This window comes from Tiliqua scincoides, chromosome 7 (assembly GCF_035046505.1).
Source record: "Tiliqua scincoides isolate rTilSci1 chromosome 7, rTilSci1.hap2, whole genome shotgun sequence".
Classification (NCBI taxonomy): Eukaryota; Metazoa; Chordata; class Lepidosauria; order Squamata; family Scincidae; genus Tiliqua; species Tiliqua scincoides.
In genome coordinates this window covers 28,622,051-28,649,943 of record NC_089827.1, presented here as the reverse complement: position 1 = coordinate 28,649,943, position 27,893 = coordinate 28,622,051, and the positions used below count along the sequence as shown (strand labels likewise).

Below are 27,893 nucleotides of genomic sequence, written 5' to 3'. Positions count from 1 at the left end.
ATGAAAGAACATGTTATTTCTATGTAGACAAATAGATTTTACATTGCATACAGAGATGCATTTATTCTATGCAGATCATTGTTAGATTGCTTTACAGATAATGAATGCATCTTTAAAAACAACAACAAAAAACCCAAAATATTTCCTCCTAATGAAATTTGGGTTAGTTATGGGTCTTTGATGTTTCTCCATACTTATCCTTCATTTTGCACACTAGTATAGATACCTGACATAATTGCCCCCCCTGAAAAAAGTGGTTGACCCCCCCACCTCTAGAATCCTGGCTATGAGCCTGGTACCAAGACAGAGTCATGAGGCTGTACTTCCCAACACACAGCCCCTTCTGTGACTGGAGGGGGAGGGGGTGGAAGGACAGAGACAGGCAGCCCAGCCAGTGGCATAGGTAGAGGGGGTGCAAAGCATTCAGTTTCGCAGGCACCAGAATGCTAAGTGAAAGCAGCCCCTTCCTCTTGGAGCCATTCCGGGCGGGGCAGCAAAACGGAGTGTGGGTGGGTGGGGAGGCAGGTGAGGCAGAGCCTCCCCACCGGAGTCCTTCGAAAAACACCGCCACCATGTGAGGTGAGGCAGGTGAGGCAGAGCCTCCCCGAGAGGAGTTCAAGCACCCTCAACCCAGGCTCAGAGCCTGTGGAGAACGCAGCGCGGGTGTTCGAAGGACTCCGGTGGGGAGGCTGTGCCTCACCTGCCTCCGCAGCCGGCAGAGCCTCTGGGGTGCGAGCCGGGGTCAGAGCGGGTTCCGCAGCCCAGCTCGGGCGCAGGGCCGCGGGTGCCTCCAGCGGGTGCCTCCCGCGCACATGCAAAGGGAAAGCGAAAGAGAAAGCGAATCCGGCCGAGCAGCGAGCACAGGCGGCGCTGCTGCTGCTGCCGCCGGCTCAGAGGCGGGCGCTGCGCGGAAAGGGACGCTCCGCGGGCTCCATGGCCTGCCTGCCGCTGCCGCTGCTGCTGCTCTGCGGCTGGACGGCGGCGTCTCTCCCAAGCGGTAAGTGCCCGGCCGGCGTCCCTCCTCCGCTCCCCTCCCCAGCCGAAGCCAGGCTGGACGGCGCCGAGGAGCGCGGAGGGTGCCCGGGCTTCCGGGCCTGAGGCTGCCCTGGAGAGGGCGGGGAGAGCCGTGGCAGCCTACCCTGCAGGGCTGTCGCAGCCTCTGCCTTCCCCGCCCCCTCTGCAGTGCGGGGCTATCGACTGTGGACTGCAGCGCAAGGTTGCGGAAGCCAAGCGTGCGCCCCCGGTGGAGTATGAGTGAGCAAGCCGCACTCTAAGGCTCCCGTTCGCCCCCCCCCCGCCGCCCACCTCGCAGGGCTGTTGTCGCTGACCTGCAGCTGGAGTGGAAGACTCTGGTTGAGGCCCCGCTTCTCTGGGAATCCGTCCTGCTGGGCTGTGCACCGGGCGCCTGCCTGGATTGCTGCTGCGGCTCTTGGGCTGTTTTGTCGCAAAGCACTCCACAGGTGGCGCCCAAGCACACTGCACTCCTCATGCTCTGCGCGCATGGCTTGTGGGTGCTTGGGCACCTTGCATGGCAGCTGCGCTTTTCAAAGGTCTCCAATGGGGAGGCTGTGCCTCACCTGCCTCTCCACCCACCAAACATCCCTGTTCTGTTGTCATGTTTAGGTTTCCTGTGTATCTCTGGATGTTGCGCGTTTCATTTCTGTTAGCTGCTTTGGCTGACTTTGGACCAGATAAAGCAGGGTATAAATGTTTGAAAACAGAGGAAAACCCTGCTGTGAGGCACATTTCCAAGTGGAACTTCTCTTTGTTTAGCAGTGAGATGGTCAGTGTTCTGCTTCACCCAGGTGTGGTGTCTTTTCTAGTGGCTGTTTGCAAACTTTTTGGTTGAAAAGCAGTACTAATTATATTTGAATATAATATAATATATGATATATATATTATATATATGTGTATATAAATATCTATAGTAATATTGAATGGTGTGACATTGGATGACTCTCAGAGCGCCTGGCAACACATTTAAAGCAGTAGTCATATTAAAATCACAAATAAAGCACTAAAACTGCCACAGACTCACAGCCCAATCCTATGCATGTCTACTCACAAGTAAGTCCCATTAGTGTCAATGGGGCTTACTCCCAAGAAAGTGTGGATAGGATTGGACTGTCACTCTGCAAACAGCAATAAGATCAAGGGCGCAATCCTAACCCACTTTCCAGCACTAGTAAGGGAACAAATCTTCCCTTACTTTGAGGAGACCTCCATGAGTGCCACCCAACTGCAGGATGCAGCACATGCCCCGTTGGCAAAGCTATGACAGTGCTGGAAAGTCAGTTAGGACTGGGACCCAAGTGCCATAAATGGCATACCATCAAACGTCATGCACCACTCCCTCACACACACACACACACACAATAGCAATGGACTGCATTAAGGGATTACAGCTGCTTTTGGTCTCAGTTCTCCTTCCCCCATTACATGTAGGGAATATAAATGGGGCTGCACTGCAAAATTGTCAACAGCCAGCTACTTTTCCCTCTCTACAATGTTTAGTTTTGCACTGCAAAAGTTGCAGCACTGGATTACGTTGCAGAGTTGTCGCAAGCCATTCTTTCTCAGGCTCAATTCGCCTTGCAGGATTTGCCAGTGCGGGATGCCAGCGCGTCAACCCCATGCAGTGGGCGGAGCAACACCTCAGGTGGTGGGCGTGGTGATGTACCATCACTCCGCCCCCACTGGGTTTTTGGCTGTACCTTTTGATAGAACAAAGATAGAACACATTCTGCATGAAATTACGCATTGATTGATATATAACATGATGTGATTTTAATGATTTTGGTACCTAGTAGTGTCACACACACACACACCCCCCAGGGTGTCAACTTACTAACACCTTATTGCAGTGGTTCTCAAAGTTTTAGCACTGGGACCCACTTTTTAGAATGACAATCTGTCCAAGACCCACTAGAAGTGATGTCATGGTGGAAGTGACATCATCGGGCAAATTAAAATAAATAAGTATAAATAATTGAAGTAAAACAAATAATTAAATAAGCAGAAGCCAGCCCTGTTCCACCAAGTGAATTTCCTCCGTGGCCTGCCTGCAATAACACTCCCTCCAAAACTAGTAAGGTTTTTCAGCCCTACCCAGTGCCCAGTTCAATTTCAGAACTTTTGTTTAAACCAGATCACTGTCAGGATCCACCTGGCTTTGCAAGTCTCAGAAAGGTTCACTTTATCAGCTGAAGCCTGTTTTGATCCTTTTTAATGGGGGGGAGGCTGCATTCTGGAGCACTTGTTTAGCTCCAGGTGCATAGGATCAGAACCATTCTGGTAGCCTTGCACTCTCCTTCACCTGAGCTTCCACACCAGCCAAGGCACATTTGCTTACTCACGAGTAAACGCGACTGTGAGGCTTAGTTTCGCTTTCCATAGGGCTCAATACATTCATCTGCTTGGAAGGAGGGACTTCCTTCTCAGGTGTTTTTGGGGGCTGCATTCATTGGATCAGGACCATTCAGGTTTCGTTGGATTCCTTTCAGCTTGCCGTTTCCGATGGACTAAGGCACGTTCACTTACCCGCGAGTAAATGCGCGATACGGCTCACTTTCCCTTTCCATAGGGATCCATTTTTGTTCTCTGTTTTTTTGGCCATAACTTTTGATAGAAAGGAGATACTTCACTCTGGTTTTTTGAATTGCATTCCGCTCGAAATTCCACATCCAACAGTATATAACATGATGGGGTTACCCCCAACCACCGCAATTTTAGCACGTCGCCCCCCTGTGCACGTCACCCAGTGCAGCCCGCACCCCCCTAGCAACACCACTGTAGGGTGGTATACACAGTTGTCATCTCTCTCCTGGCTTATCCTTGTAGGTTAGGCTGAGAGAGAGAGAGAGACAATGTGTCACCCACTGAACGTCATGGCTGAATGGGGAAGACCCACACCCACCAGTTCTTGTAACTGGAAAGTGAATCTTTTGCTACAGTACTTTCCAAATCACTCAAGATGTTTCACTGTTCAGTCATATTTTCCCTAGTCCGAAACATCTGTAATTTGTTGATTTGCTTCCTGAGTTTCACAAGGAAGTTGTTCCTTCCCCTTGAACTTTCTTGTAGGTCCTTCTCACACATTCTCCAAGCTGACGAAACCCTTTTTTTTGATATGAGCAACCAGAGTTCAACGTGGTGCTGTTTGGTTCTTTAAGGACATTTTGTACTTCATGGCTGAATGGGGACGTAAATCTGGTCTCCTCATTTATAGCCTGAGGCTCCAATTATTATTATTATTATTATTATTATTATTATTATTATTATTATTATTATTAATTGTTACCCTGCCTTTTTCCCCGAAGGGACTCAAGGTGGCTTACAAAACAAGGTTAAAACAAGTTAAAAACATAATTTAAAAGCAGATAAAAACATAACATATCATAAAAACAGTAGTGAGATAAAAACTAATCAGGTAAGAGCATAGGGCAGCAAATTAGAAAAGGATCAGGCCTGTGAACAGATGTTAAAAAGACGTTAAAAAGGCCAGGAACTCAGAAGGCTTGTCTAAACAGAAGGGTCTTCAGGCTTCGCAGGAAAGTTACAAGAGAGGGAGCCGTTCTTAAGTCAAGGGGAAGGGAATTCCATAGCGTTGGTGCCACTACTGAGAAGGCCCTATTTCTTGCCGACACCCCATGTACCTCCCTAGGCGGCGGCACTTGTAAAAAGGCCTTCTCTAATCATTGACTTTCTGGCTGGAAACAGCAGATTGTGATCCGGGAAAGTGTCTGCTGCAAGAAATGGAGCAATATTCAAAATGCCATAAGAAACTGGTGTGGTGGCAGTGGCAATGGAGCAGTCCTGAAAAACTGGAGCACCAGTTAGTGCAGACACTCCAGACTCCTAGGTGGACCCTGCAAGTTGTTTAGAAAGTGTTTATCAGACTTTGCTTTGCATGATGAAGTTCTTAACAGAGTTGGCAGACTGATGCTGTGCGTGTGGTTTCATTTCCAGATCCTAGTCCCTTGATATCTCCAGGCAGCCTTCTTTTATTTCCTGCCTCCTGTCAGGATTAGCAGGCTGAGACCTGGTCTGCACAGGTGGTTGAGTGAGGAGGTGAAGGGCTGAGTTGGTAGAATAGACTGTACCATTTCAGACTGCTGGGAGGAGTCCACTTTTTACTGCTTCTCAGGTCAAGAAGCAAGAAGCAGAGCAAGGTGCCCATGAGTCAGAACCTTACTTAGCAAAATAAATACCTGTCTCAAAAGGGCTCACAATCTAGAACAGGGGTGTCCAAAGTTTTTGCAGGAGGGCCACATCATCTCTCTGATACTGTGTCAGGGGCCGGGGGGGGGGGAGAATTAATTTACATTTAAAATTTGAATAAATTTACATACATTTACATAAATGTGAATATTAAAGATGAATTTATATGAATGAATGAAGGTCTTGCAATAGGTCAAGGCTTATAAAAGGCCTTGCACAAAGCAAGGCTGGCTTTTCCTTTGCTGCTGCTACTGCATCACAGATGTGAAACAGCAAGCAGTGGAGGGAGCCCTCATCCCACAGCTCATGCAAGAGGTCAAACAGTTGCCCTCACGCTGAGAGCAGTTACGTTGGGCCAGTGTGGGCCCCAGCAAATCTCCGGAGGGCCAGAGGCTCATTGGAGACTGGGGGCTCCCTGAGGGCCGCATTGGGAGTCCTTGAGGGCCGCAACTGGCCCCAGGGCCGGGATTCGGGCACCCCTGATCTAGAATGATGAAGAAGAAACACCATCTACTAGATAAACCACCACATTGGCCTGAACAGGGGTAGTTGCTCTCCTGTTGCCCAATATGAAAAGAACACCACTTGAAAAAGTGTCTCTTTGTCTAGTTAGCAGAGGATTGTCCCTGAACTTGGGTAGAGATGACGTCAGTGGCTAAGCATGCTTACCAAATGCAGGGGGACTTACAGCCCAATCCTGAGCTACCCATTGTGCCGGTACAGCCGCGGCACTGAAATGGCTGCCACAGCATCCTACACACAACAGGGCACTGCCACCAACTTCTCGGGGGAAGGGGACTTTCATCCCCTTCACCTGGGTAAGGTTAGCAGCCCAGCAATGGGGCTACTCAATTCTGTGGCAGCCCTTCAGCTGCCATAGAATCAAGAGCCTCCGTGTCGAGCCAGCAGCCCGACACGGAGGATCTGGATGTGGAGGAGCGGAGCTCCTCCAGTTCCGTCCGCCTCCCGCCCCACTCCCTCCCTCGGCATGCCTCCTCCCTGCCCTCCCCCCGCCTCTCCTGCTCCAGAACACCTCCTTCCCGCCTCCCCTACACTCCCACCTATCTCTCCACCGTCCCAGTGCTGGACCAGTGCTGAGGGCTGCAGACATGCCTTACAACATGTTTACAACACTCAGCGCCGGCGGTGGACTGGCACTAAGAGCTCAGGATGTGGATCTTACTTCTGCTTTATGAAATAATATCTGCTTTAAACATCCTCCTTTTTCCTGAAGCTGCTGCAAGCCAGTCTTTGCTCATGGCCAAAACTATGATTTAGAGACATTCTACTCAAAAGAATTTTCATTCTCCTTTACTTTGTCCACAGCTGTCCTGATTGAATGTTTTCTCCACATTGAATGCTCTCTCTCTCTCTCTCTCTCTCTCTCTGGCTGCTTCCAATTAGCTGTTTTCTCTGGAATTGTTTGCAAAGTTGTCACTGCCAAACAGCTGCCTTCTGAAGTTCCTCCCATCTTTTGTAGGACTTAGTTCATCAGGATTTTTCTGACTTTCAATGCAATTGCAGTGCCAGTCTCTCCCATGTGGAGTGAAAAGGTCAATTACAGTGGGCCTTTGGTATCTGTGGGGGATTGGTTCCTATAGATCAGTGTTTCTCAAACTGTGGGTTGGGACCCACTAGGTGGGTTGCGAGCCAATTTCAGGTGGGTCCCCATTCATTTCAATATTTTATTTTTAATATATTAGACTTGATGCTACCATAGCATATGACTGCATTTGGGGAAATGTTACAGACCTGTACTTTTAACAGACTACTATGTATATGCTTTTAACAATGATAGTAAATAGGACTTACTCCTGGGTAAGTGTAAGTAGGATTGCAGCCTAGGATTGTTAAAAATTTCCCTGCTTGATGATGTCATTTCCGGTCATGACATCACTTCCGGTGGGTCCCGACAAGATTCTTTTTCTAAAAAGTGGGTCCCGATGCAAAATGTGTGAGAACCACTGCTATAGATGCTGCCAAAATCCATGGGGGAGGGTGCAGGATCTCAGTGCTGCAATAACTTACCTGGAGGCCACACGGGGCCCTCCGGAGGTCACAGTGGCCTCCCAGCCACCTCAGAAAGCCTCACAGATGTGACCAGAAGCCACTTTTAGTTCATGTTGGTGATTTCCTCTGTTTGGGAGGTGTTAGGAGCTGCAGGGAGGCCATGTGCAACCTCCCTTTGCCTCAGAACACCTGCTGGACTCAACTGCAGTAACTTACCTGGAGGCTGCACCAGGCCCTCTGGAGGTTGCACTGGCCTCCCAGCCTCCTCAGAAGGCGTCCCAGATGTGGCTAGAAATCAGTGACTTTCATTTGCATCCAGGAGGCGTTCTGAGGCCCTCTGAAGCTTAGACTTGGCATCCTCTCAAATCCTCAGATGCCAAGGTTGCAAATAAATTCACTTGGCCGATTGGTCTGTGGCAGGACCAATCTGTGACAGTTGGTGACAGGAGTGATGAAACCCAGTGCAAATGCAGGGGCAATTCTCCCTCTCCAAACCAGAAGGCTTGTTTGAGTATTGCTGCTGCCAGCTGCCAAAATGACTGAACCTAATCTCCCTCCCCAGCTTGGAGCTGGAAGGTGAGATGAGGATTGTCCCCACATCTGCACTGTGTGGGACAATCCCCATTCTTCCCCAGTTTCAAGCTGGAGTGGAAGATGGAGCTCCTCTTGTCATCCTTACTGGAGGGCAATGGGACAATTGCTGTGGTGGTGAGGAGAATTGTGGGACCCTCTTCACTGGGCTTGTTTATTTCTGTGTGAGCGTGAATTGATATTAAGGACAAAAATAGATTCTGCACATGTGCAGAAATTTTCTTTGTATTCCAAACTGAAGAACTTCTGTTGAGGCTGCAACGCTTATATTTAAACATTACAACCAGCTGGAATTTGTATTTCCAAGCCAGGAAATTTGAACTTTCCAACACCTCTGCTAGCAGTCCATTCCAAAATTGCTTTGCAAACAGGCTTTTGAAAGGCAAGTAGTCTCAGTGATGGGAGAGGATGACCCAGGCAAAATTCCTTTGAGAAGATGTTTTAAAGGGTGATCTGTCTGTGACTTTCTGGTGAGTCAGAAACTAAAGGTATGTGTGTTCAGGGTGAGCTAATTCATTACTTTGTTCCATGCCAGGCAAGTGTGGCATCCCAATGCAGATAAAGAATGCAGAGATTGAAGTGACTGGCAGCACTAGACTGCGCTACTCCTGCGTGAAAGATTACAAGAGGAAAGCTGGCACATCAAACCTCATTGTGTGCAAACAAGATGGCTCTACAAAACAGTATCAATGGACCAATTCAAATCTAAACTGTATTAGTAAGTATCTGTGACCTTTTTGGTGTGATGTATTACAATGTTAAAAAACAAAGTTAATCGTACTAAGAAGACCCCTGCTGGATGGACTGGTTTGGGTGATAATGTCTTCACTTCTCCCCCAGCATAAGTTGAGAATGTTGCCTAATCACACAATGGGATGATTCATTTGAATCAGTGTGTCCCTCTACATATTGTTTTGATACTACTTTAAAATACAGGCGTCACCCAATATCCATGGGGATTCCATTCCGGGGGGCGAAACAAAAACAAAGGTAATGAGTGCGGGAGTTCCCACAGATAAGTGAAATTGTGAATACCTGTTGCCAGCACTGCTTATTCACTTGTGCAGGTGTGCCCTACACGTGTTATGTGCAGACACTCAAATAACTGAAATTGGGGAAATTAGCAAGCGAGAGATTGAATTCAGCATTGTGATAGTTTTTGGGATCATTGACATGGATGAGTGGCGCAAACAATCTCCAATTGCCTCAAAATGAGGCTAACAGTAACCACAAGACACAGCTTTTTCAAAGAGAATAGAGTTTTTTAAAGAAATATAGATAACCCAAAAAGGCATATTTTCTTTCAATTATTTTAAGAAGTCAGAAGAGCGATACTTGCAGTGTTTGGACACTAGGAGTTAGGTGACAAGGGTAAGCTTTTGAGGGGGAAGGGGGGGAGAGAGAGAGAGAGAGAGAGAGAGAAACTGCTATGAAGATAAAGAAGGGGGAGAGATCACCTATCCTAGTCTGCTGGTTATGGTTTGAGTGTGAAGTCCTTCCTGAGCAACAAAGCAGGGCTGCAAAGTTTCCAGGTTCCAGAGAAGAAACATACCCAAAATGGAGAAAGTTTTCTTCTGGGAAAAGAAACTCTAAGCAAGCATGGACACCCCAGATAGTTTCTGAAGCGACAAAATTCTACTTCCAAGGCAGGGGCTGATATAGGGCTTTTTACAAAGGAAACAAAATTTTTGGCTGGACAGAGCAATTTGGAGCTGCTTCTTTAGCTATGTGTCATGAGCTGCCGGGTCTTGACAGCATTTTTTAGGAGGACACAGAAAAGGCTTAAAGACTCATCCAGGGAAGTTCCTGCTGGACAATAAGCGTGGCAGAGTGTGTCCTGCCCCAGACTTAGGTTGTTAATGGTGAAGGAGACTTCTTGGCCCAGAGACAGAAAATAACTACCCAGTTAGGCAATTGTAACTTAATTTAACATTCAGGCAGGATTTGTCTTTGTTCAATCTTTTTGTCAGAATTGCACCCAAATTTAAATGACCATACAGAGGTGCCTACAGATGCTGCCAGCTTTACAGCCTTCCTTCCTGAGTCAGCCAGCATGACCTCAATCCTTTGGCAGAGTAGAGGTTCTTCTTAGCTCTGAAACCAAGATGGAGTTAAGATTGCACACATTGGGGCAGAGAGGTGTTCATAACATACCTGATCCGCAGATATGGGGGAACACCTGCAATCTTCAAACCGTATGTGGAGGGAAGTTCAGAAGGATGAAGGATCGAATGGATAGAGAAGCTGCTCCACCCCCTGACTGTTTTGTCCTGTCCTGAGTCCTGACTGCAAACACAAACCCATGGGGATGTCTGAGATTCAAGAAGGGTGGCAACTAGCTAAAGGCTGAAGCTGTAGGACAGCTCCATAAAGACATGTTGTGCCAACAATGGTTGGAATGCAGCTGAGCCCTTAAGCACTTCCTTGGCCCAGCTTGCTCCACCTGTACCCTAAGGCGTGGTGCTTCATAAAGTGGCAGGTGCTTGTCCTGGAGGCCGGCGCTACTCCACTGTAGGCTCAGGCTCAGGTTCAAGGTTGCAGCTTCAGTCAGGCTCCTCTTGGCCTGCCATGTCAGGAGGTTAGTTCCACCTGCCTTTCTTGGAGTACTGGGCACTTCCCAAGGCCCAGTGTCATGACACTGATCATTATGGACACATGTCTGGCTCTGCAATACCCTTTTGGAGATGGAGATGGAGTGGGCAGAACTGTACACAGCATTCCAACTGCAGCTGCCCCATAGTGTAGGGGAAGATATGATGACCCTGACAGTTCTTATATCCCATCTCTCTTTTAAAAATGTCTATTTATTTATTTAAGAAATAACAAAAAAACAAATCAATCAAATAACATAAACAGTAAACATTAATAACTGTAAACTAAAAAAAACTCTTAAACATACAAAATTCTCTACAGGTTAACACTTGCGTGGAGCCGTATGTCATCATTACATACTAACTTCAGGCATCCAATTCAATTATCATCTTTCTTAACAATCCTTTCAATTATTGCCTTTTTCACAGCTGCTGCACCCTGTGGGGTAGACCTGATCATATTTTTTATCATACTTGAATTTTTCAAAATCCCAGGGCATGATCTTGAAGGCATTACTAGGCCCAGTCCTCTTGCTGAACCTAAGCAGATCTGAGTCTGGGCAGTGCTTGATTGGTTGACCTCCCAAGTGAACGGTGCCTCAGGATCCATCACTGGAGAAAAGTGGGATATCCATTAAGACTCGTTTTAAAAAATCAGTCTAAAATCCACTGGGGTACAAAATGGGGAGGGGGAAGTACAGACTGTGGAGCACAGGTCCCCGTGTTCACCTGTCCTCACCACTTCCTGTTTCTCTCTCTGTTTTGTTCCCTAACTAGGAGACCCATCAAAGCCTGCTACTGATCTTCCAGGCACAACAGAAGACTCCAGACAAAGTAAGGCCATTTGGTTTCCTCTGCTCACCAGAACATGTTTGTGTAATTCAGATGCAAAATACTCTGCAAAGGCTCTCAAAGATGAGATGCCCATGCTTTAGCAGAGCAGACCTAATAGTTCTCCTACACTGACTGGAGAGCTGTAGGATGTCACCAAGATGAGTAGGCTGCTGGTGTCACAGGGCCACTGGATTGCTCTGCTAGAAGCATTTCAAATACAGAATGCAAAAATGTTTGCATAAATCTATAATGTGTTCCCCAAATAAAGTATGCAATGCAATGACATTTTACAGAAACATTTTATTAATGCTGGAACAACTTATACAGTATTCATGTAATCTAAATGGTACTTATAGTTATATAAGGTCAAAATCGATGGCAGTGAGGCACAACTAGTACTTAATTCTTACTCAACTATATAAGCATTTTAAAATCGTACTTATTGTAAATTATACCTATAGCTAACTAATCTCATACCAATGGTTTGATCCTTACTCCTACAAATCCAGAATAAAGTTAAATAAATAAATAACAGCCCAATCCTGAGCTGCCCAGAGCGCCCAGGCTTGGCGGCACCGAAAAGGGTTGCTGCCAAATCCTGCGCCTCCCGCGCTAATGCGGGAGGCTCCTCAGGAGAAGGGGACATTTGCCCCCTTCCCCCGAGGAAGGTAAGCAGCCCTGCAATGGGGCTACTAACTTTATGCTCATAAAGGCACTTGTGTAGGGCGCGCAACCCTGCACGAGCGCCCTGGATCCTGTGGAGCTCAGCTTCGCGGATCCTGCTCCCACCTGCCCCCCTGGCACGCCTCCCTCCCACCCCCGCCGGCCTCCCCCCTCCTCAGAACACCTCCCCCACACCCCTTCCACACCCCTGCCTCCCGTTCCACAGCGAGCTGCAGAACTTGGGCCACTGCCCCACGCTAACCCAGCACCGTCTGGCGCTGGGCTAGCACTGGCGGGAGCCCGGCGGTGAGCCCCGCAAGCTAGCCTTATGGCACGTTTGTGACTGTGTCTGGTGGCACGGAGCCGTGCCGCCGACCACAGGATTGGGCTCTAAAATGCCAAAGTTGATTCACAGCCAGTCTTAACTAAACTCCGACATGTCGATGCAGCAGTACCAGCATGGGCTATACTGCATCCCTCAGGGGAGTTTTTTTTTTTTTTTTGGCATGTTGGAGGTCTATTCAAGGTGAGGGGACATTTTCCCCCTTGCCCTGGCGTAAACCCTAGCAGGCCCAATGGACCTGCACCAGCTATATACAATAAGCACCCCTTGCATCCTTTTAAACCTTGAGTGTGGGGATGTTTCAATGCTGCCAGTGGTTTTTTCATGGAAGCTTCAGCAGCTGTTCCTCCTCCAGCCGAGGCTGCTTCACCTTCTCCTCCGTAGAGCATTCCCCTTCCCCCTTCCTTGCTCAAATATTATTCTCAGAATGTCGTCCTGCTTCCTCCTCCAAAATCCAGTACTAGCATCTTCCAGGCTCTTACTTTTGTCTAGTCACCCGCACAGTGTTCCTCTTGAGGTAGAAGTGCTGTCTTTTCCACCACTGTGCTCCCACTGGCTATCATGGCAGTGGTGGGACTTCTTCTGACGAATGTGTTCATTGATGTTTTGCTTTCAGCTGACCTCTTACAAGCCAACAACTGCTGGGTACTTTGCTCCAGTATCTGATTACGGTGCAAACTGCGATTGCATCCTGGTTTCTTCTTAGGTTGTGCCAGGGCAGTGTTAGAGACTGTGCTTTCAGTCTCTAACCATGAAAGCTATCTGGGGGCAAAATGTTCAAGCATCCATTGCCACACACTTCAGTTCCAGGCTGTGTCAGACTCCCCAGCATGGGCTATTTAATTAAGCAAACAAGCATGCAGGCTAAATGATATAATGAACTTGACAGTTAGTGTAGCCCTGGAACCCCAATTTTTACTGTGTTTCAAATGTGTGAATTTCCAGTATGGTCCATCTCTGCTGCTCAGAGTCACACGTGGGCAAGTGTCATTTCATTCTCTTGGTCAGTGCTCATTATGCTTCTACTCTGCAAAAGACACAGTCACTCATGAGATTAAAAGCTTCCGCTTTTCTTCATGTCCATTTCTGTGATTTATTAATTTATCATAAGGCATGTCCTGCCCTTCCTGTGAGGAACTCAGGTCAGGTGTTTAACAGGACATTAACATCTTCATGGGACAGAACGTGCACTTTACCCCTACAGGTGTAACATTGGAATGTGCCTTGTTGGAGCAGACCAAAGCGGGCATCTATCCCAGTATTTTGTTTCCAAGAGAAGTCAGGGCCCAATCCAGAACCTAGTGTGCTGGCTGACCGCCAGTACGCAGTGTTGCAAACGTGCCATAAGACACACCTGTGACACGCACCACCCGGCCAACATGGATGCTAGCTCAGCGTAAGCTCTCCCTGAGCCAGTGCCAGGTGGAGGATGGGCAACTGCCCCCCCACACTCCATGGGTATGCTGGGTGGTGGAGAGCTAAGTGGGTACGTGGGGGGAGGCAGGGAGGCAGCTCAAGATTGGGTTTTCAGCCCAGTGCTTTAGGAAGCTCACGGGCAGGGCATGGAGATGATGGTGGTACCCTGTTGTTTGTGCCCAGCACTTGGTATTCAGAGGTCCACTGCCTAGCAAACCAGGTCAGCATTGTGGTTAGTGTGTCTATCTTGGATCAGGGAGACCTGGGTTTGAGTCCTGCCTCAGTAAGGTCACGTCCATGATTTGCCATGTTTAGCCCAACCAACCTCACAGGATTATAGTGAGAATAAAGGAAGTGTGGAACCATCTGCTGCTCTGAGCCCCCTTGGAAGAAGGGCAGGATAAAAATAATTCTGAGCAGTCATACTTCAGGTCCTTGTCGCTGGTAGGCATTGGCGCAACACGCCTCCATGAACTTGTCTCACCCCTTTAGAAGCCGTTGACCATCAACATGTCTTCTGATAGTGAGAAGTTTCATGCATTAATGGTGCTGTCCTAAGCTTCCTGCCAATGGGCTTCATGGGGTGGCCTCATGAATGGCCTCATGGTGGCCTCAACCAAAGCTACTGATTGCCACACACACTTTGTATAGTCTGAACTGCTAGTCAGAAGATTGGGCAACCTGTGTGGTTGGTTAGACTGAGAAGTGGTGACTGGCCCAAGAACATTCTTGTGTTCATAAGAACATAAGTAGAGCCTCACTGGATCAGTCCAAAGGATCATCTAGTCCAGTTTCCTTTATCTGACAATGGCCCACCCAAGGGAGTACACAGGAGTGCAGGAGTGCCAGTAAAGAAGGGACAGCATGGGGTTCTGCGTCATTGTTTCTGTCTTCCAGGACCGAAATCATTGGGCATGTCCTCTGTGCATACTCCCTTCTTCATTGCAAAAGAGCATGGGAAAGAAGCAACATTTTATCACAGTTTGGTGTGTGAGGTGCAGGGGAAGAAACCAGAAAAAAATAACTGACCTTTTATCAGTTCTGCAAGCTTCTTCTGTCTTTTAAATAGCCCATGGTAAGGGCACAACTAGCAAAAGCTAAAGGCACAGGCTTCACTGTAGTACTGATGAAAATGCCCTCCCCCATGTGACTGGCAGTTTACACTTCCCTTCTCAGGCAAACAGCTGCTTCAAGGGGGGAAGAGTTATTTTCATCAGAACAGTGGCATGGGAGAAAGGGTTACTCCCATTCCTCTCTCTGTTTACAAAAGAAAAGCAAGAAACACAGGGCAAACTATACATTTCATGTAGTGCAGGGGTTGCAGGGGGCAACTCCGCCCCCCCCCCCCCCGCCACAACCTGTTCTGTGTCAGAAGGTGCAGCAACCCACCTCTTTCTCTGGCACCAAGCCTCCAAAGGCCTCTGTAAGCAACCAGAAGTTACTTTCATGAACCTCGAAGTAAACCACAAGTGACTTTCCGGCTGCTTCTGGAGGCCTTCTGAGTCTTATGGAGGTCTGGTGCTACCTCCAATTGCACTGGAGGGCTCCAATTTGGAGCAAGATGGATGCAAGGGTAGGTGGGAAGGCCCAACCCAGGACCCACCAGACATCAGGTCACAACCCACCAAGTGGGTTATGACCCACATTTTGAGAAATCCTGATGTAGTACATAGTTTGGCCACTGTTGGTCTCTTGATGTCCTGAGCTCTTGCAGAGTGATGGGAAGGCGGGATAGAAATACAGTAAATAAATAAATCTGAAGCAAAAATGAAACAGCCTCAAACTTGTCCCTGAAATATGCCTAAGAACTTGTACCACTTGCCCATATTGTAGAAACAGAGACTTCCACACCAACTAGAAAGTTGGCAGCTCCACAGACTAGTGTAAACACAGCCATGGTCTCCTCACACCCCTCTGGAAGCCTGACAACCAACTCAGTACCAACTTCAAGCACCACAGACATCATCCTGCCCACAGCTGCAGGTCCGTCGCCAGATGCATCCGTCATGACAGACAACACCACAGAGGTAGTCAGGTGGCTTTCTCCTGGCACAGTCATCGAAAGCACAACACTGCAAGAACAAACAACCATGCAAGACTCACAGACCAGGACCAATAGCCAGCCATCATTCAGGTCTCCTGCAGCACAAAACAGATCGACAGCTATGCCTTCCAGGGTGACTGCAGCTGCAAGGAATACAGCACAGCCACCTGTAGCAGATGATCTGGACAGACAAACAGGTTTGTCACCTGGAATCAACACGCATGTGCAGCAACTAACCCCATTGCTACAACCTCCCTGAATTAACCCTCTTATTGCCCTTCAGTTCACTCTGTCATCTGCTGTCCTGGAGCTCTTTCCCACGTGTGTGTGCCCCCTTCACAGATTTGTGTGCTTGAGGATGTTCTTACCTGAGCCTGTGTCAGTTCTGACTTCGCACAATTGCATCATGCCTTATAATAAATAAATTTAATGCAGTGCACCACAAAGAACTAGAAATCGGCTAACAGACAATATTTTTATTTATCTTTCTTCCCAAGAGTTCAGGGTGACATACATGATACGTGTCCCTCCCTTGTATCCTCACTACAACCCTGTGTGGTTAGTTAGACTGAGAAGTGGTGACTGATCCTAGGTCATAAGTAGAGTCTCACTGGATCAGTCCAAAGGGCCATCTAGTCCAACTTCCTTTGGGCGCAGTCCTAACCACATTTCCAGCACTGGCATAGCTGTGCCAGTAGGGCATGTGCTGCATCCTGCAGTTGGGGGCGGTCATGACGGCCCCCTCAGGGTAAGGCAATGTTTGTTCCTTACCTTGGAGTTGCAATGCCCTTATGTCAGTGCTAGAAAGTGGATTAGGACTGCGGCCTTTATCTCACAGTGGCCCACCAGATTCCTCAGGGAGCACATAAGACAACAAGATACCTGCGTCCTGTTGCCACACCTTTGTTTCTGGCATTCCAAGGTAGCCTACTTCTAAAACCAGGAGGTTGCACATACTCATCACGATTTGTAACCTGTGATGAACTTTTCTTCTAGAAATCTGTCCAGTCCCCTTTTAAAGGCATCTAGGTTAGATGCCATCACTACGTTCTGTGACAAGGAGTTCCACAGACTAATTACACACTGGGTAAAGAAATATTTTGTTTGTTCTAACTCTTCTGACACTCAATTTTAGTGGCTGTCCCCTGGTTCTGGTGTAGTGTGAGAGAAAAAAGAACATCCCTTTATCCACTGTATCCACCCCCTGCATAATTTTGTATGTCTCATTCATGACTCCCCTCAGGCGCTTTTTTTCTAGACTAAAAGTTTCCCAGAGAGCTTTCGTGGCTGAGGAAGGATTGGAATCCAGGTCTCCTTGGTCTGAGTCTGACACCTAGAAAGGATGCTGACAGTGGGCAGAACCTTTGACCTGGGTAGAAGTCAGTTTGTACCCCCATGCCACCCTTCCTACATTCCCTCAGACTGATCTTCTTGCCATGCTAAGTTTGCACTTACTCAGAGTGAAAGACTACATGCTACCCAGGGTGTAAGTGTATGTGTGATGGGTAGAGGAACATAGCCAATTTTACATTCTCTGCTGCTCTTTTACAGGCTCCCTCTCTGTTCGGATTGTGCTCCCATGCCTAGGTAAGGAATTATTGCGAGTTTATGGATTACTAATCTCCCTCTGAGCATAAAAATACTGATTTAAGTTAAACTAGAACTGTCAGGCCCAACCTGGTGAAAACCCCTTTTGATGCATGCAAGCCAGCACGCACTTCCTCCTCGCCTCCATTGCCTACCACATATTTAAACCTAGCTGGGCACTCCCACCCAGCGCATGAAGACATGGAAGAGGAGAGGAGGTAGCAATCCTCTTCCTATTGCCAGACAGAGATCAGAAACAGGATCACAGTGGCCACCCCTTCCTCCTTCTCCAGATCTGCCACTGCATTCTGCAGCAGCAGCACTTGAGAAGGAGGTGAACCTCCCGCTTGGTGTGCAAGGAGGCTAAGCAAGAAGATTGGGCAGCAGGTAGCAGGCAGGCATGAGTATGGGGCACCCCCTTCCAGTTCCCCAGCCCATTGCTTGAAGTGGGCTATTCAGTCTGCTTCATGGGTAAGCAACCCCTGGGAACTGGCACAGAAATCAGTTGGTTGCATGACAAGTGGAGCACATCGCATCAGTCTTATACCAGGTACGCTGATTGTTCTTTTCCAGACTAAATTTAAAGTGCTGGTATTGGCCTTTAGTTTTTAGAGCCCTGAACAACCTGAAACTGAGGCTGCAATCCTATACACATTTCCTTGTGAGTAAGTCCAACTGAACACAATTGGACTTACCGCAGACATTTGCCCACAAGTCGATCTCACAGATAAGTCGAGGGCAGGTTTTGAGCAAAAAATCATGGAATTTTCTATGACCTTCGGATAAGTCGGGGGTTAAACTTAGGGGGATGTCTGACTATAGTTTTGTCTGATTTTACCCGAGGCCAGATCCTGAAAAATAACTTACCACTAATTGTTACCTAGGAACTGTACAGTCTCTAATTTATTAAAAACATAATAAAAGATCATAAGATACATTTTTATTCTTTTTAAATTCTGGCCTTCACCACCTTTTTATAAACACCATCCATGCACTGTAAACAACATACCAGTAGAACAGTGGTTCCCAACCTGGGATTCATGTACTCCTAGGGGCACTCAACAGGACCTTTAGAGGTACTTGAAAAAGAATGGAATAATTGCAGAAAAAGGCAGGTCGTGCTCCAGAATGCCTTGCAGGGCCAGCAAGGCAGGAAGGAAGGTAGCTAGTTGGCTGTGAAAGCCCCACCAATAGCAAGTTTTTGGTCATCAATTCATCTATGAACCAGTGATTGAAAACCAGCACAGTAAACAAGCTGAAACATAATATGGAAAGTGATCAATCACCAAGAATTTCTCAGCACACTTCTGGTGGCAAAATAGTGCAAAGGCAGAGTCTTCTGTTCTTCAAACAGATGAAAAGAGAAAACACTGTGATAAATACATGAAATCTGGGCTTTCATATAGAGGAGATGAGGGCTTGTATTATTACAAACATTTTTCTAATATGAAGGGTACAATTTATGAAAATGGGCTGCCAAGGGATATGCAAGTGAAAAGGGTTAGGAACCACTGCAGGAGATCCATGAATCAAATCCACCTTTAAGGTGTCTGGTGTGTTAAGCGAGAAGTTCTACATACAACATACAACCTATAACACATAACTGAGAGTGTGCAATTCAATTCACAACAGAGAGATGCAGCTGCATATATTTGCAACCCTTTTTACTCAGTAGACCCACTGCTTTCCATGGGTGTTATTCTTAAGTAATGGTGCATTGAATTGTTGCCTGGAACTTTGCTTCTAATGGAAAAGAGGATCCCATCCTTGTGCTGAAAAAAACAGATCTCTACTAAATGCAAAACAGAACCAGGCTGCAACAGCATTTGCAAAAGGGAACAGAGGAGAATAAAAGGTTAACTTTGGCTGGAATTTCCCAGCAAAGTTACTATTGAAACTAATCTTTGCATTGCTTCTAACGACCCAAGAAATGAAACTTTTCAGAGTTGGCAAAAATTTCTATGTACTGTAGGCGAGTATCTATGGTACTTCTGAGTAGACATGCTTAGGCTTGCAATTTAAGTTAGCTTCAGTACTGCTTTTGCACATACAGACCTACCCAAGCCTTGAGGTGAGCTCTGGAGATAGGCTTTCTGGGCCATCTTGATTAGAAAGAGACTGACAGACAGGAACTTCTTGGTGGGAATGCCGCTGCTGTGGGTTTCCCTCTCTGGAGAGATCCAGCAGGCTCCTTCTCTTCCCGCTCCCACTGCCCCAGGTTAGAATATTCATTAGTCTTCCATGGCATGACATTAGCCCAGCCAATGGCAGTAACTGGCTTGGAAATGTGGGAGACTGACAGCTTTGGGCCCATATATAATGGTAACTTGCATTGTCTTGTTTCTGCTTTATTAGCAGGAGTGCTCATCATCATACTATGCGCCCTATGGAGGTACTTCTGTGTAAGACTCCGGTAAGTGTTGTTTTGCTGCTCTTCCAAAGCGGGTATAAATTCAGGTGGAGAATATGATAATACTCACCTCACTGTTCTAAAGTTTATAGTAAAAAAATTTTTTTAAGAAATCCTGCTGTGCCACTGTTGTGTGATGGGGACCAAGTGCTGACCTGAAAAATCCAGTGTTATAGAAAATGGCCACTGTAATGTTACCAAGCAACAAAAAGGGGGTTTCAGGATCCCTTTTTCATGACAGGAGGATATGAATCAGTGCATGCAGAATAATACTTTATCTTTGTGTCTTGAGCATGTAAAGGGCTTCATGTTTGTTATTCTGGTGTGAGGCTTACAGCAGCCCTCTCAAGAATTGCACTATACTGTTGATCTCTTCCTTCAGTGACATTAAGGCACAATCTTAACCCACTTTCCAGCACCGACCTAAGGGCAATGCAGCTCTGAGGTAAGGGAATAAGCATTCCCTTACTTTGTGGAGGCCTCCGTGAATGCCACCCAACTGCAGGGTGCAGCACATGTCCCATTGGCATCTCTATGCCAGTGCTGGAAAGTTGGTTAGGATATGGGCCTAACTCAAGTAAGAGACAGGCTCTGGTTCAAGGAACACTTTCAGTTCTCTGCAGGAGGTTTGCTCCTCAGTGGGACTTTCCAATGGTCTTCAGGGAATGCATCTCATATACCTCAGCCCTTCCCAACCATCTGCTCAGCAGCTTTTCCTCAGAGCTACAGTCTCTCCCCTCCCCCCACATTCTTTTCCAACTGCCTTTTCAAACATTCCAACTACCATTCCAGCCACTTTTCCCCAACTGCCATTGCACCACACAAAGTTCTCCTATCCTAGAATGTCTCTCTATTCCTTCTTCTTCTCATCCTTTTCTTGCCTCCTGGGTGTGCAACGTCCCACTATCTCCTGGCATCACAGTGGACAATGTGAAATGATCTCTGCACCCCAAATTACACTCTCACGACACCTCCACAAAAAGGACTAGGCATGCTAACAAGGAATTGGAGCAGTGATGTTTCCCTGTAGATGCTTCCCTATAAAAGATCCCTGGAGATCGTTGAACCTTTTTGCCTATTTTGTTAAAACTTGAGAGTGGGTTGACTGGAAGATACCCTTCATGCAGTATTCCAGTCGCAACTGGCCAGATGCCTCTGGGTGCTCACAGTGCAAAGGTGATAGCCACCCTCTGTCCCTAGCATGTGGTGATGTTCAAAGGTAGCCCTGCATACCAGGGTTCCACAACTGCCATCGCTAACAGCCACTGTGCTAACAGCCATCTATGCTCTGTGAATTGGTCAAGTTCTTTTAAGAAGTCTCCTAGTCTAGGTCATCATACAGCATATAGCCTGTAGTGGTGAATCCCAGAAGCTAATTTAGGATTGTGTGAACTCAGTGCTGAACTTACTGCCAATTGTGATTTCATTGAGTGATCCTATATCCTTGCAACAAAACCCACAATTTGAAACTGGAGTTGCAGGATCACCACTCACCAGTCATGCTTTTGGTTGTTTGACAAGCACGTGCACACCTGAATTAGGAATCTGCAATCACATGTTATGCAAACTGCTCCATGACTGAATCTGCTGGTGTCATTTTCTTTCATTAAAAGTAGCAGTGGGGGGTGGAAGGTGGGAGGAGCAGCTTATATTGGAACTGCAGTGCTGGGGGAGGGGAGATTTCGCTCCCCCCCCCCCCCAAAAAAATCACTGTAGTCCCAAACCAATTTGCTCACCCTCCAGTAGTGGCTCTTTGCTGCAGAAGGAAGAAAAACAAGAGGAAGAAAAGGTTTTAAGAGATTCTCTCCAAGCACCATGGACATGATCCAAGTCAGCTGCCACCTCCCTGGTTATTCTTACTGAAAGAAATAGATCTGTGAAGATTTGATCACAGATCTTCAACGCATACTTTGGCTGCCACCATTCAGTGAGAGGGAGACACGCAGGATTTGTTAACTTTAGGTTGTCCAGATAATGGATAGATTCTCACAACAAATTTTGAACTACATTTGCCAGAGGAGGAAAAAGACACCTCTGAGAAGGTGGTCTCTAACTGCATAATTTTGAGAAGGATCCATCGAGAGTCATGGTGTGTGTGTGTGTGTGTGTGTGTGTGTGTGTGTGTGTGTGTCTAAATGAGCTAGAAGAGAAGATTGTATATATATGAAATATAACATATTTAGAATGTAACACCTGTTGAAATAGTTGAAATAGAATTAAGCAATATGTATGGGTGGGGAAAAGGAAGGGAATGAAACAGGTTTGTATTTTTTCTGTCCTTGTATTTTCTGTGTTTCTGATCTCTTAAAGTAAATTAATTGATTAAAAAAATTACAGACAAGCTTACACCAATCCTTGTTCTTTTGCTTGTTTGTTTATAGCCGTTTTCCATGGCACAGGGGTGTCCCCCCAGAAGAAGAAATCCCGATGCAAGTCACAAGATCGGAGGAAAGAGGCAGGACTTCCCCAGCAGCCAGTCACAGTGAAGGGGCTCAGATGTTATCACCACACTGTGTTCCCACCACTGGCTGAACAATATCATGGTAAAAAAAAATCAAGCAGTCCTCAATACTTGAAGAGGGAAAGAGGGGAACTAGTGGGATCACAGAGCAGGAGGTTGCCTGGGTCCTGCTCAGCTCCACACTGGTGAGGAAGCCAATTTCCCATTGTGAGGCATTTCAAAGAATCCTGGGAATGACTTTCAGGGCATTATGCTGTCACTGCCCTGGCTGCGCTTTGCCCGTTCCTTGCCTGGGCTGCCTTGTCTGGCCCGTCTCTCAGGTCCAGTGTCAAGGATGGCTGCTTTCAAACAGGATGGAGAACCAAAGGGTGCAAGAAAGAGAGGAGGAGGAGGTGAAGAATACAGTGGAGGGGTGAAATGCTGGAGGAAAATGTACACTTTAGATCAGTGATTGGAAGAAGCTTCACTGGAGAGGATGGCAGAGAAGTGACTGAGAATTGCTGAACTTTCGCTTGGGTCACTTCGGAGTTTGGAAACTGAACGGTGAGTTTCTGTAGACACCCTTTTTATTTTTCATTGATAAGCAGTACTTAAGTCTAATCCTATCAACCCTCCCCCCTCCGTTCACATACACTGATGCAGCTGTGCTGCATCCTGCAACTTAGGAACAGGCTGGAGGTCACCTTAGTGTTAGGGGATATTTTTCCCCTTACCCTGAGTAATGCCACAGCCTGCCAAATGTAGGGTGTTCAGGCCCAAGAGGGAGGATATAGCAGAAGCCTGCTGTGCTGATCCTGCCCCCTTCCAGGCCTGATTCTCCCATTTCTCCCCTCATCCACCCAGAAACATCCCCTCCCTGCCTCCATTCTACCTTCCCGCTGCTCCTCTACCACCCGGCATGTCTCTGACCTCTGCTGGTGGCCAATTCAGTGTTGATGGGGCGCTGCAGGTCTTCCCACCAGTGCTGCTTACTCAACAGGTGCCGCAGCTCCCTCAGTGCAACACCCATTTGTTTGACTATTGTGTTGCTTTTTCTTTCAAATGATACCCAACTAGAGGAAACAACTGCAATTGGATCTCCCATTTCATGAAATGTTTGTAAAATCAGTGGTGGGTGTGTGGGATATTCATCTGGGACTGCAGCATTGGGCCAGGAATACCTAATGCTTTTCCTGTGCAATTTTCCTGGTATAAATTGTGCCCCTGAAGTTGCTTTTTGTATTATTAGGGAAAACCAATCAAAGGGCAGAGAAAAGAGTGGGGCCCTCCTCACCTTACCATCCCATGCTCACTCAAGTACTGGAGGTGGATTGGGGAAAAAATGCTTGGCAGGTTTGCAGGGAGGTGAGGCAAAGAAAAGGGAGGGTTGAGTGACCTACAACCACATGTCCTTTTGCTGTTAAAATGAAACTCTTCCATCCTCTTCAGCAAATAAGGCTAACATTAGGCCATAGGCCCATCTAATCCAGCTTCCTGTATCTCACAGGGGCCCGCCAGATGCCTCAGGGAGCACACAAGACAACAAGAGACCTGCATCCTGGTGCCCTACCTTTCATCTGGTTTTCTGAGGTAGCCCATTTCTAAAATAAGGAGCTTGCACATTACACATCATGGCTTGTAACCTGTGATGGATTTTTCCTCCAGAAATTTGTCCAATCCCCTTTTAAAGGCATCTAGGCCAGATGCCATCACCACATTCTGTGGCAAGAAGGTCCACAGACTAACTACGTGCTGAAGAAATATTTTCTTCAGTAAAGAAATATTTTCTTTTGTCCGTCCTAACACACCCAACACTCAATTTTAATCAATGTCCCCCTATCCACTCTATCCATCCCCTGCATAATTTTGTATGTTTCAATCATGTTTCCCCCCCACCGGTGCTTTTTTTCTAGACTGAAGAGCCCCAAATGCTGTCACCTTTCCTCATAAGGGAGGTGCCCCATCCCCGTAAACATTTTGGATGCTCTCTTCTGCACCTTTTCCATTTCCACTATATCTTTTTTGAGATGTGGTGACCAGAACTGGACGCAATACTCCAGGTGTGGTCTTACCATTGATTTGTGCAATGGCATTATAATATTATCCATTTTATTCTCAATATCATTTCTAATTATCCCAAGCATAGAATTGGCCTTCTTCACCACAGCTCCACAATGGGTTGACACTTTCATCAAGCTGTCCACCAGCAGCCCAAGGTCCCTCTCCTGATCTGTCACAGACAGCTCAGAACTCATTAGTCTATATACTCTATATGTGAAGTTTTTGTTTTTGTCCCAATGTGCATTACTTTACATTCACTTATATTGAAACACATCTGCCATTTTGCTGCCTATTCTCCAGTTTGGAGAGATGTTTCTTTAGCGCTTCACAATCTCTTTTGGTCTTCACCACTCAAAAAAGTTTGGTGTTTTCCCCAAACTTGGCCACCTCACTCTTAACCCTGTCTCCAGGTCATTTATGAACAGGTTGAAAAGCACCAGTCCCAGGACAGATCCTTGGGGCACACCACTTTTCCTGTTTCCTGGTCCTCAACCATTTCCTAATCCATGAGAGAACCTGCCCTCTAATTCCCTGACTCTTGAGTTTTCTCAGTAGCCTTTGGTGAGGGACCATGTCGAATACCTTCTGAAAGTCCAGATGTATAATGTCCACGGGTTCTCCTGCATCCACATGCCTGTTGACCTTTTCAAAGAATTCTAAAAGATTTGTGAGGCAAGACTTACCCTTACAGAATCCATGCTGATTCTCCCACAGCAAGTCTTGTTTATCTATGGGCGCAATCCTAATCCCTAATGTAAGTGCTTTCCAGCAGTGACATAAGGGCAATACAGCTCTGAGGTAAGGGTACAAACATTCTTACTTTCGTACAAACATTCTTACAAACTCTTACTTTGAGGAGGCCTCTGTGAGTGACACCCAACTGCAGGATGCAGCACATGTCCCATTGACACTGCTATGCTGGTGCTGGAAAGCACTGACATAAGGGGTTAGGATTGCGCCCTATGTGTTTTAAGATTCTGTCTTTGATGAGGCATTCCACCATCTTACCTGGAACAGATGTTAGACTGACTGACCTATAGTTTCCCGGGTCCCCTCTCCTTTTTAAAGATTGGTGTGACATTTACTATCATCCAATCCTCTGGTACCATGGTCGTTTTAAGGGACAGGTTGCATATTTTAGACAAGAGATCGGCTACTTCATTCTTCAATTCCTTAATGACTCTTGGGTGATGCCATCAGGGTCCGGTGACTTACTGATCTTTAGTTTGCCAATTAGGTCTGAAACATCTTCTCTTTTAACCACTATCCGACTTAATTCTTTGGTGAGGAGGGGCTGTTTACCAGGAAAAGTAAAGGAGGTATCTGCCTGAGGTCTTCTGCCATCAAGACAGATGCAAACAACTCATTTAATTTCTCTGCCATCTCCATCTCTGCCATCTCCAAGGCTTAGGCACATGAACAAATAAACATGATTGCCCATCACATTGAGTCTGGCCTTTCCTTGGTCTGAGGTCTCTTAGTTTATACCCATGGTCATGACTTCAGTTTAGTTACGAGTTTTCTCGTAGTTTTCTTTAGTTTTATTAAGCTTTCCCCCCCTAAATATGCAGTTGACCTTGCTTGAACTACAACAGCCAGAGTGAGGTCAATAGTATACAGATTCAGCTTATAAATGTTTAGAAAATGGTAATACTTGCGTCACAACTCCCAATAGTACAACTGATAGGGGACAGGCTTGCCTGATTCCTTTTGGAAAGTGAGAAGTTATGAGATAAATATCCCTTAGGGTGAAATCCTACCCTGTGCTGGAACAGGCAAGCCAGGAGGCTTGCACTGTATCCAGTGCAGGATAGGGACCAAAAGTGGCTCAACCAGAGACAAGGGGAAACTTTTTCCCTTACCTCTGGGTAAGGCGCTCTTGCCCCTATGGGTCTCCTCGAACTTGCACCACCTCTAGAGCTGCACAAGTCTGAGGATAGCGGAGTGGCATCAAGCCGCTCCAATCTCCCTGGGAATGGGGGTTGGGATCTGGCATAACTACCAGATCCCAGCCCTGCCTCCCACTCCCTGCTTGCCCCCGGGGCCACCCACTGCCTGCCCTCCCCCTGCCCAGGAATGCTTCCCTCCTGCCTCCTCTCTGCCCCCGCCCCCTCCCTGCCTACCTCAGAGCCTTGCATTGACCCAGCCAGGCCAACACAAGGCTTGGTGCCTCTGTCAGTGCAGAGGCTTATTCCAGCCTCCTGGGCTGGCATGCCTCTGCGCAGTGGCCTAGCAGCTCCTGAGGAGTCCCAAGTGAAGGGCAGAACTGCACCCTTAGTCACATTATTGGGGGTGTAGGAGATCCATGTTCTGAGAGTGAGTACTGAAACTATGTATCAGTATGGCTTGAAGCTTAGCCCCACTGCAAAGGAATTTGTCATGTCCCTCCAGCATGTAGATTTCTGCCATTTGATATAGTGACCTTTGTTCTCTGATCTCTTTCAGGTGAAATGATAGACAAAGACATCTAGTGAGAATGAAGATACTGCAGGACAAAACCCGCTTCTGTTTGGGGAGTATTGATGGCTTGGGACCTAAAGGAGTAGAGAGTCAAGGCAGTATTTTGATTTCTGGCCCTGTAAGCATTTGCTCAGATTAGAATACTCAGTGGTTTTCAATCTTTTTCATCTCATGGCACACTGACAAGGTGCTAGAATTGCCAAGGCACACCATCAGAATTTTGACAATTGACAAGTCACACCATACTGCTGGTTGGGGGCTCAAATCTCCCAATGGCCATACTAATAAATGACCCTCCCCAAACTCCTGAGGCACACCTGCAGACCATCCACCACATACCAGTGTGCCATGCACAGTGGTTGAAAATGGCTGGAAAAGCTGTTCCATAGTCAGACCAAGAAAGAGCAGCATATGGATCTCCTCTGCAGACCCCACTGAAATGAAAGGGAGGTGCCAAAGAGCACTAGTGAGCTCTTAAGAACATCAGAAGAGTTCTGCTGGCTCAGACCAAATCTAGTCCAGCAACCAGTGTCCCAGGGTGGCCAAGCAGAAGTTCCAACAAGATGCCCACAAGCAGGAAATCCCGATGCTGCTCCCCAATGACTGGTTCTTGGAGGCAGTCTACCTCTGACCTGGAGATGGCAATATGCTGTCATGACTAATAGCCATTGATATGCCTTCATGAATTTGCCAACTCTTTTGTGCGGTTCTGCTTATTCTAGGAGGGCTTGCTTGGCTGAGTGGCTTTGTACCCAATGCGTTCTTTGACACCTTAACTCAGTGGTTTCCAAAAATTTTAGCACCAGGATCCATTTTTTAAAATGACACTCTGTTGGGACCCACCTAGTTTTACAAGACTAAGAAAAACAAACAAACTTTGTCTTACCAGCTGCAAAAGGCTTTGTTTTTATCCTTTTTACTTTGGTGGGGAATTGCCTTCTAGAGTGTTTGTTGGGCTCCACATCATATCAGGAACATGTGTTGTGTTCCTGCTAACTACATTTTATGATGGTATGAGCTCTCATAGGTAAGAGCCAGCTTCATCAGATGCATGAAGTACAGCAGGAAGATGATGGGTTAAGCTATAGTGAAGGAGAAACCAAGCTGTTTATGTTTCTGGAGGGAACACGGGCATCTGTAGTGCCTTTGTGAAAATCTAAACTTTGTGTTAAAAGCAGCCAACCAATTAAAAACTTGAAAAAAACTGTCTAACTATTCTTCAT

General features: G+C 46.9%; 1 protein-coding gene across 3 annotated transcripts; it reads left to right on the top strand.

The window, feature by feature from the left end:
- Positions 1-932: 932 nt before the first annotated feature.
- IL15RA (interleukin 15 receptor subunit alpha) lies at positions 933-27,893 on the top strand. Of its 3 annotated transcripts, none has more exons than XM_066634258.1 (9): positions 933-997; positions 8,357-8,539; positions 11,190-11,246; positions 15,502-15,909; positions 17,264-17,299; positions 19,658-19,712; positions 22,091-22,713; positions 23,657-23,739; positions 26,656-27,893. In XM_066634258.1, exons 1-7 carry the CDS (start codon positions 934-936, stop codon positions 22,239-22,241), a joined length of 954 nt encoding a protein of 317 aa, XP_066490355.1. In that variant the 5' UTR covers position 933; the 3' UTR covers positions 22,242-22,713; positions 23,657-23,739; positions 26,656-27,893. The 3 variants fall into 3 exon arrangements, with proteins under 3 accessions (XP_066490355.1, XP_066490352.1, XP_066490354.1); XM_066634255.1 differs by having other exon boundaries at positions 19,655-19,712; XM_066634257.1 differs by lacking the exon at positions 23,657-23,739 and having other exon boundaries at positions 19,655-19,712.

Bases quoted from the DNA above. Each gene is read 5' to 3' on its own strand.
- IL15RA (XM_066634257.1), top strand. From the start codon at position 934: ATGGCCTGCCTGCCGCTGCCGCTGCTGCTGCTCTGCGGCTGGACGGCG. The intron at 998-8,356 runs GTAAGTGCCCGG...GTTCCATGCCAG, and splicing joins GGCGGCGTCTCTCCCAAGCG to GCAAGTGTGGCATCCCAATG. The intron at 17,300-19,654 runs GTAAGGAATTAT...CTGCTTTATTAG, and splicing joins GATTGTGCTCCCATGCCTAG to CAGGAGTGCTCATCATCATA.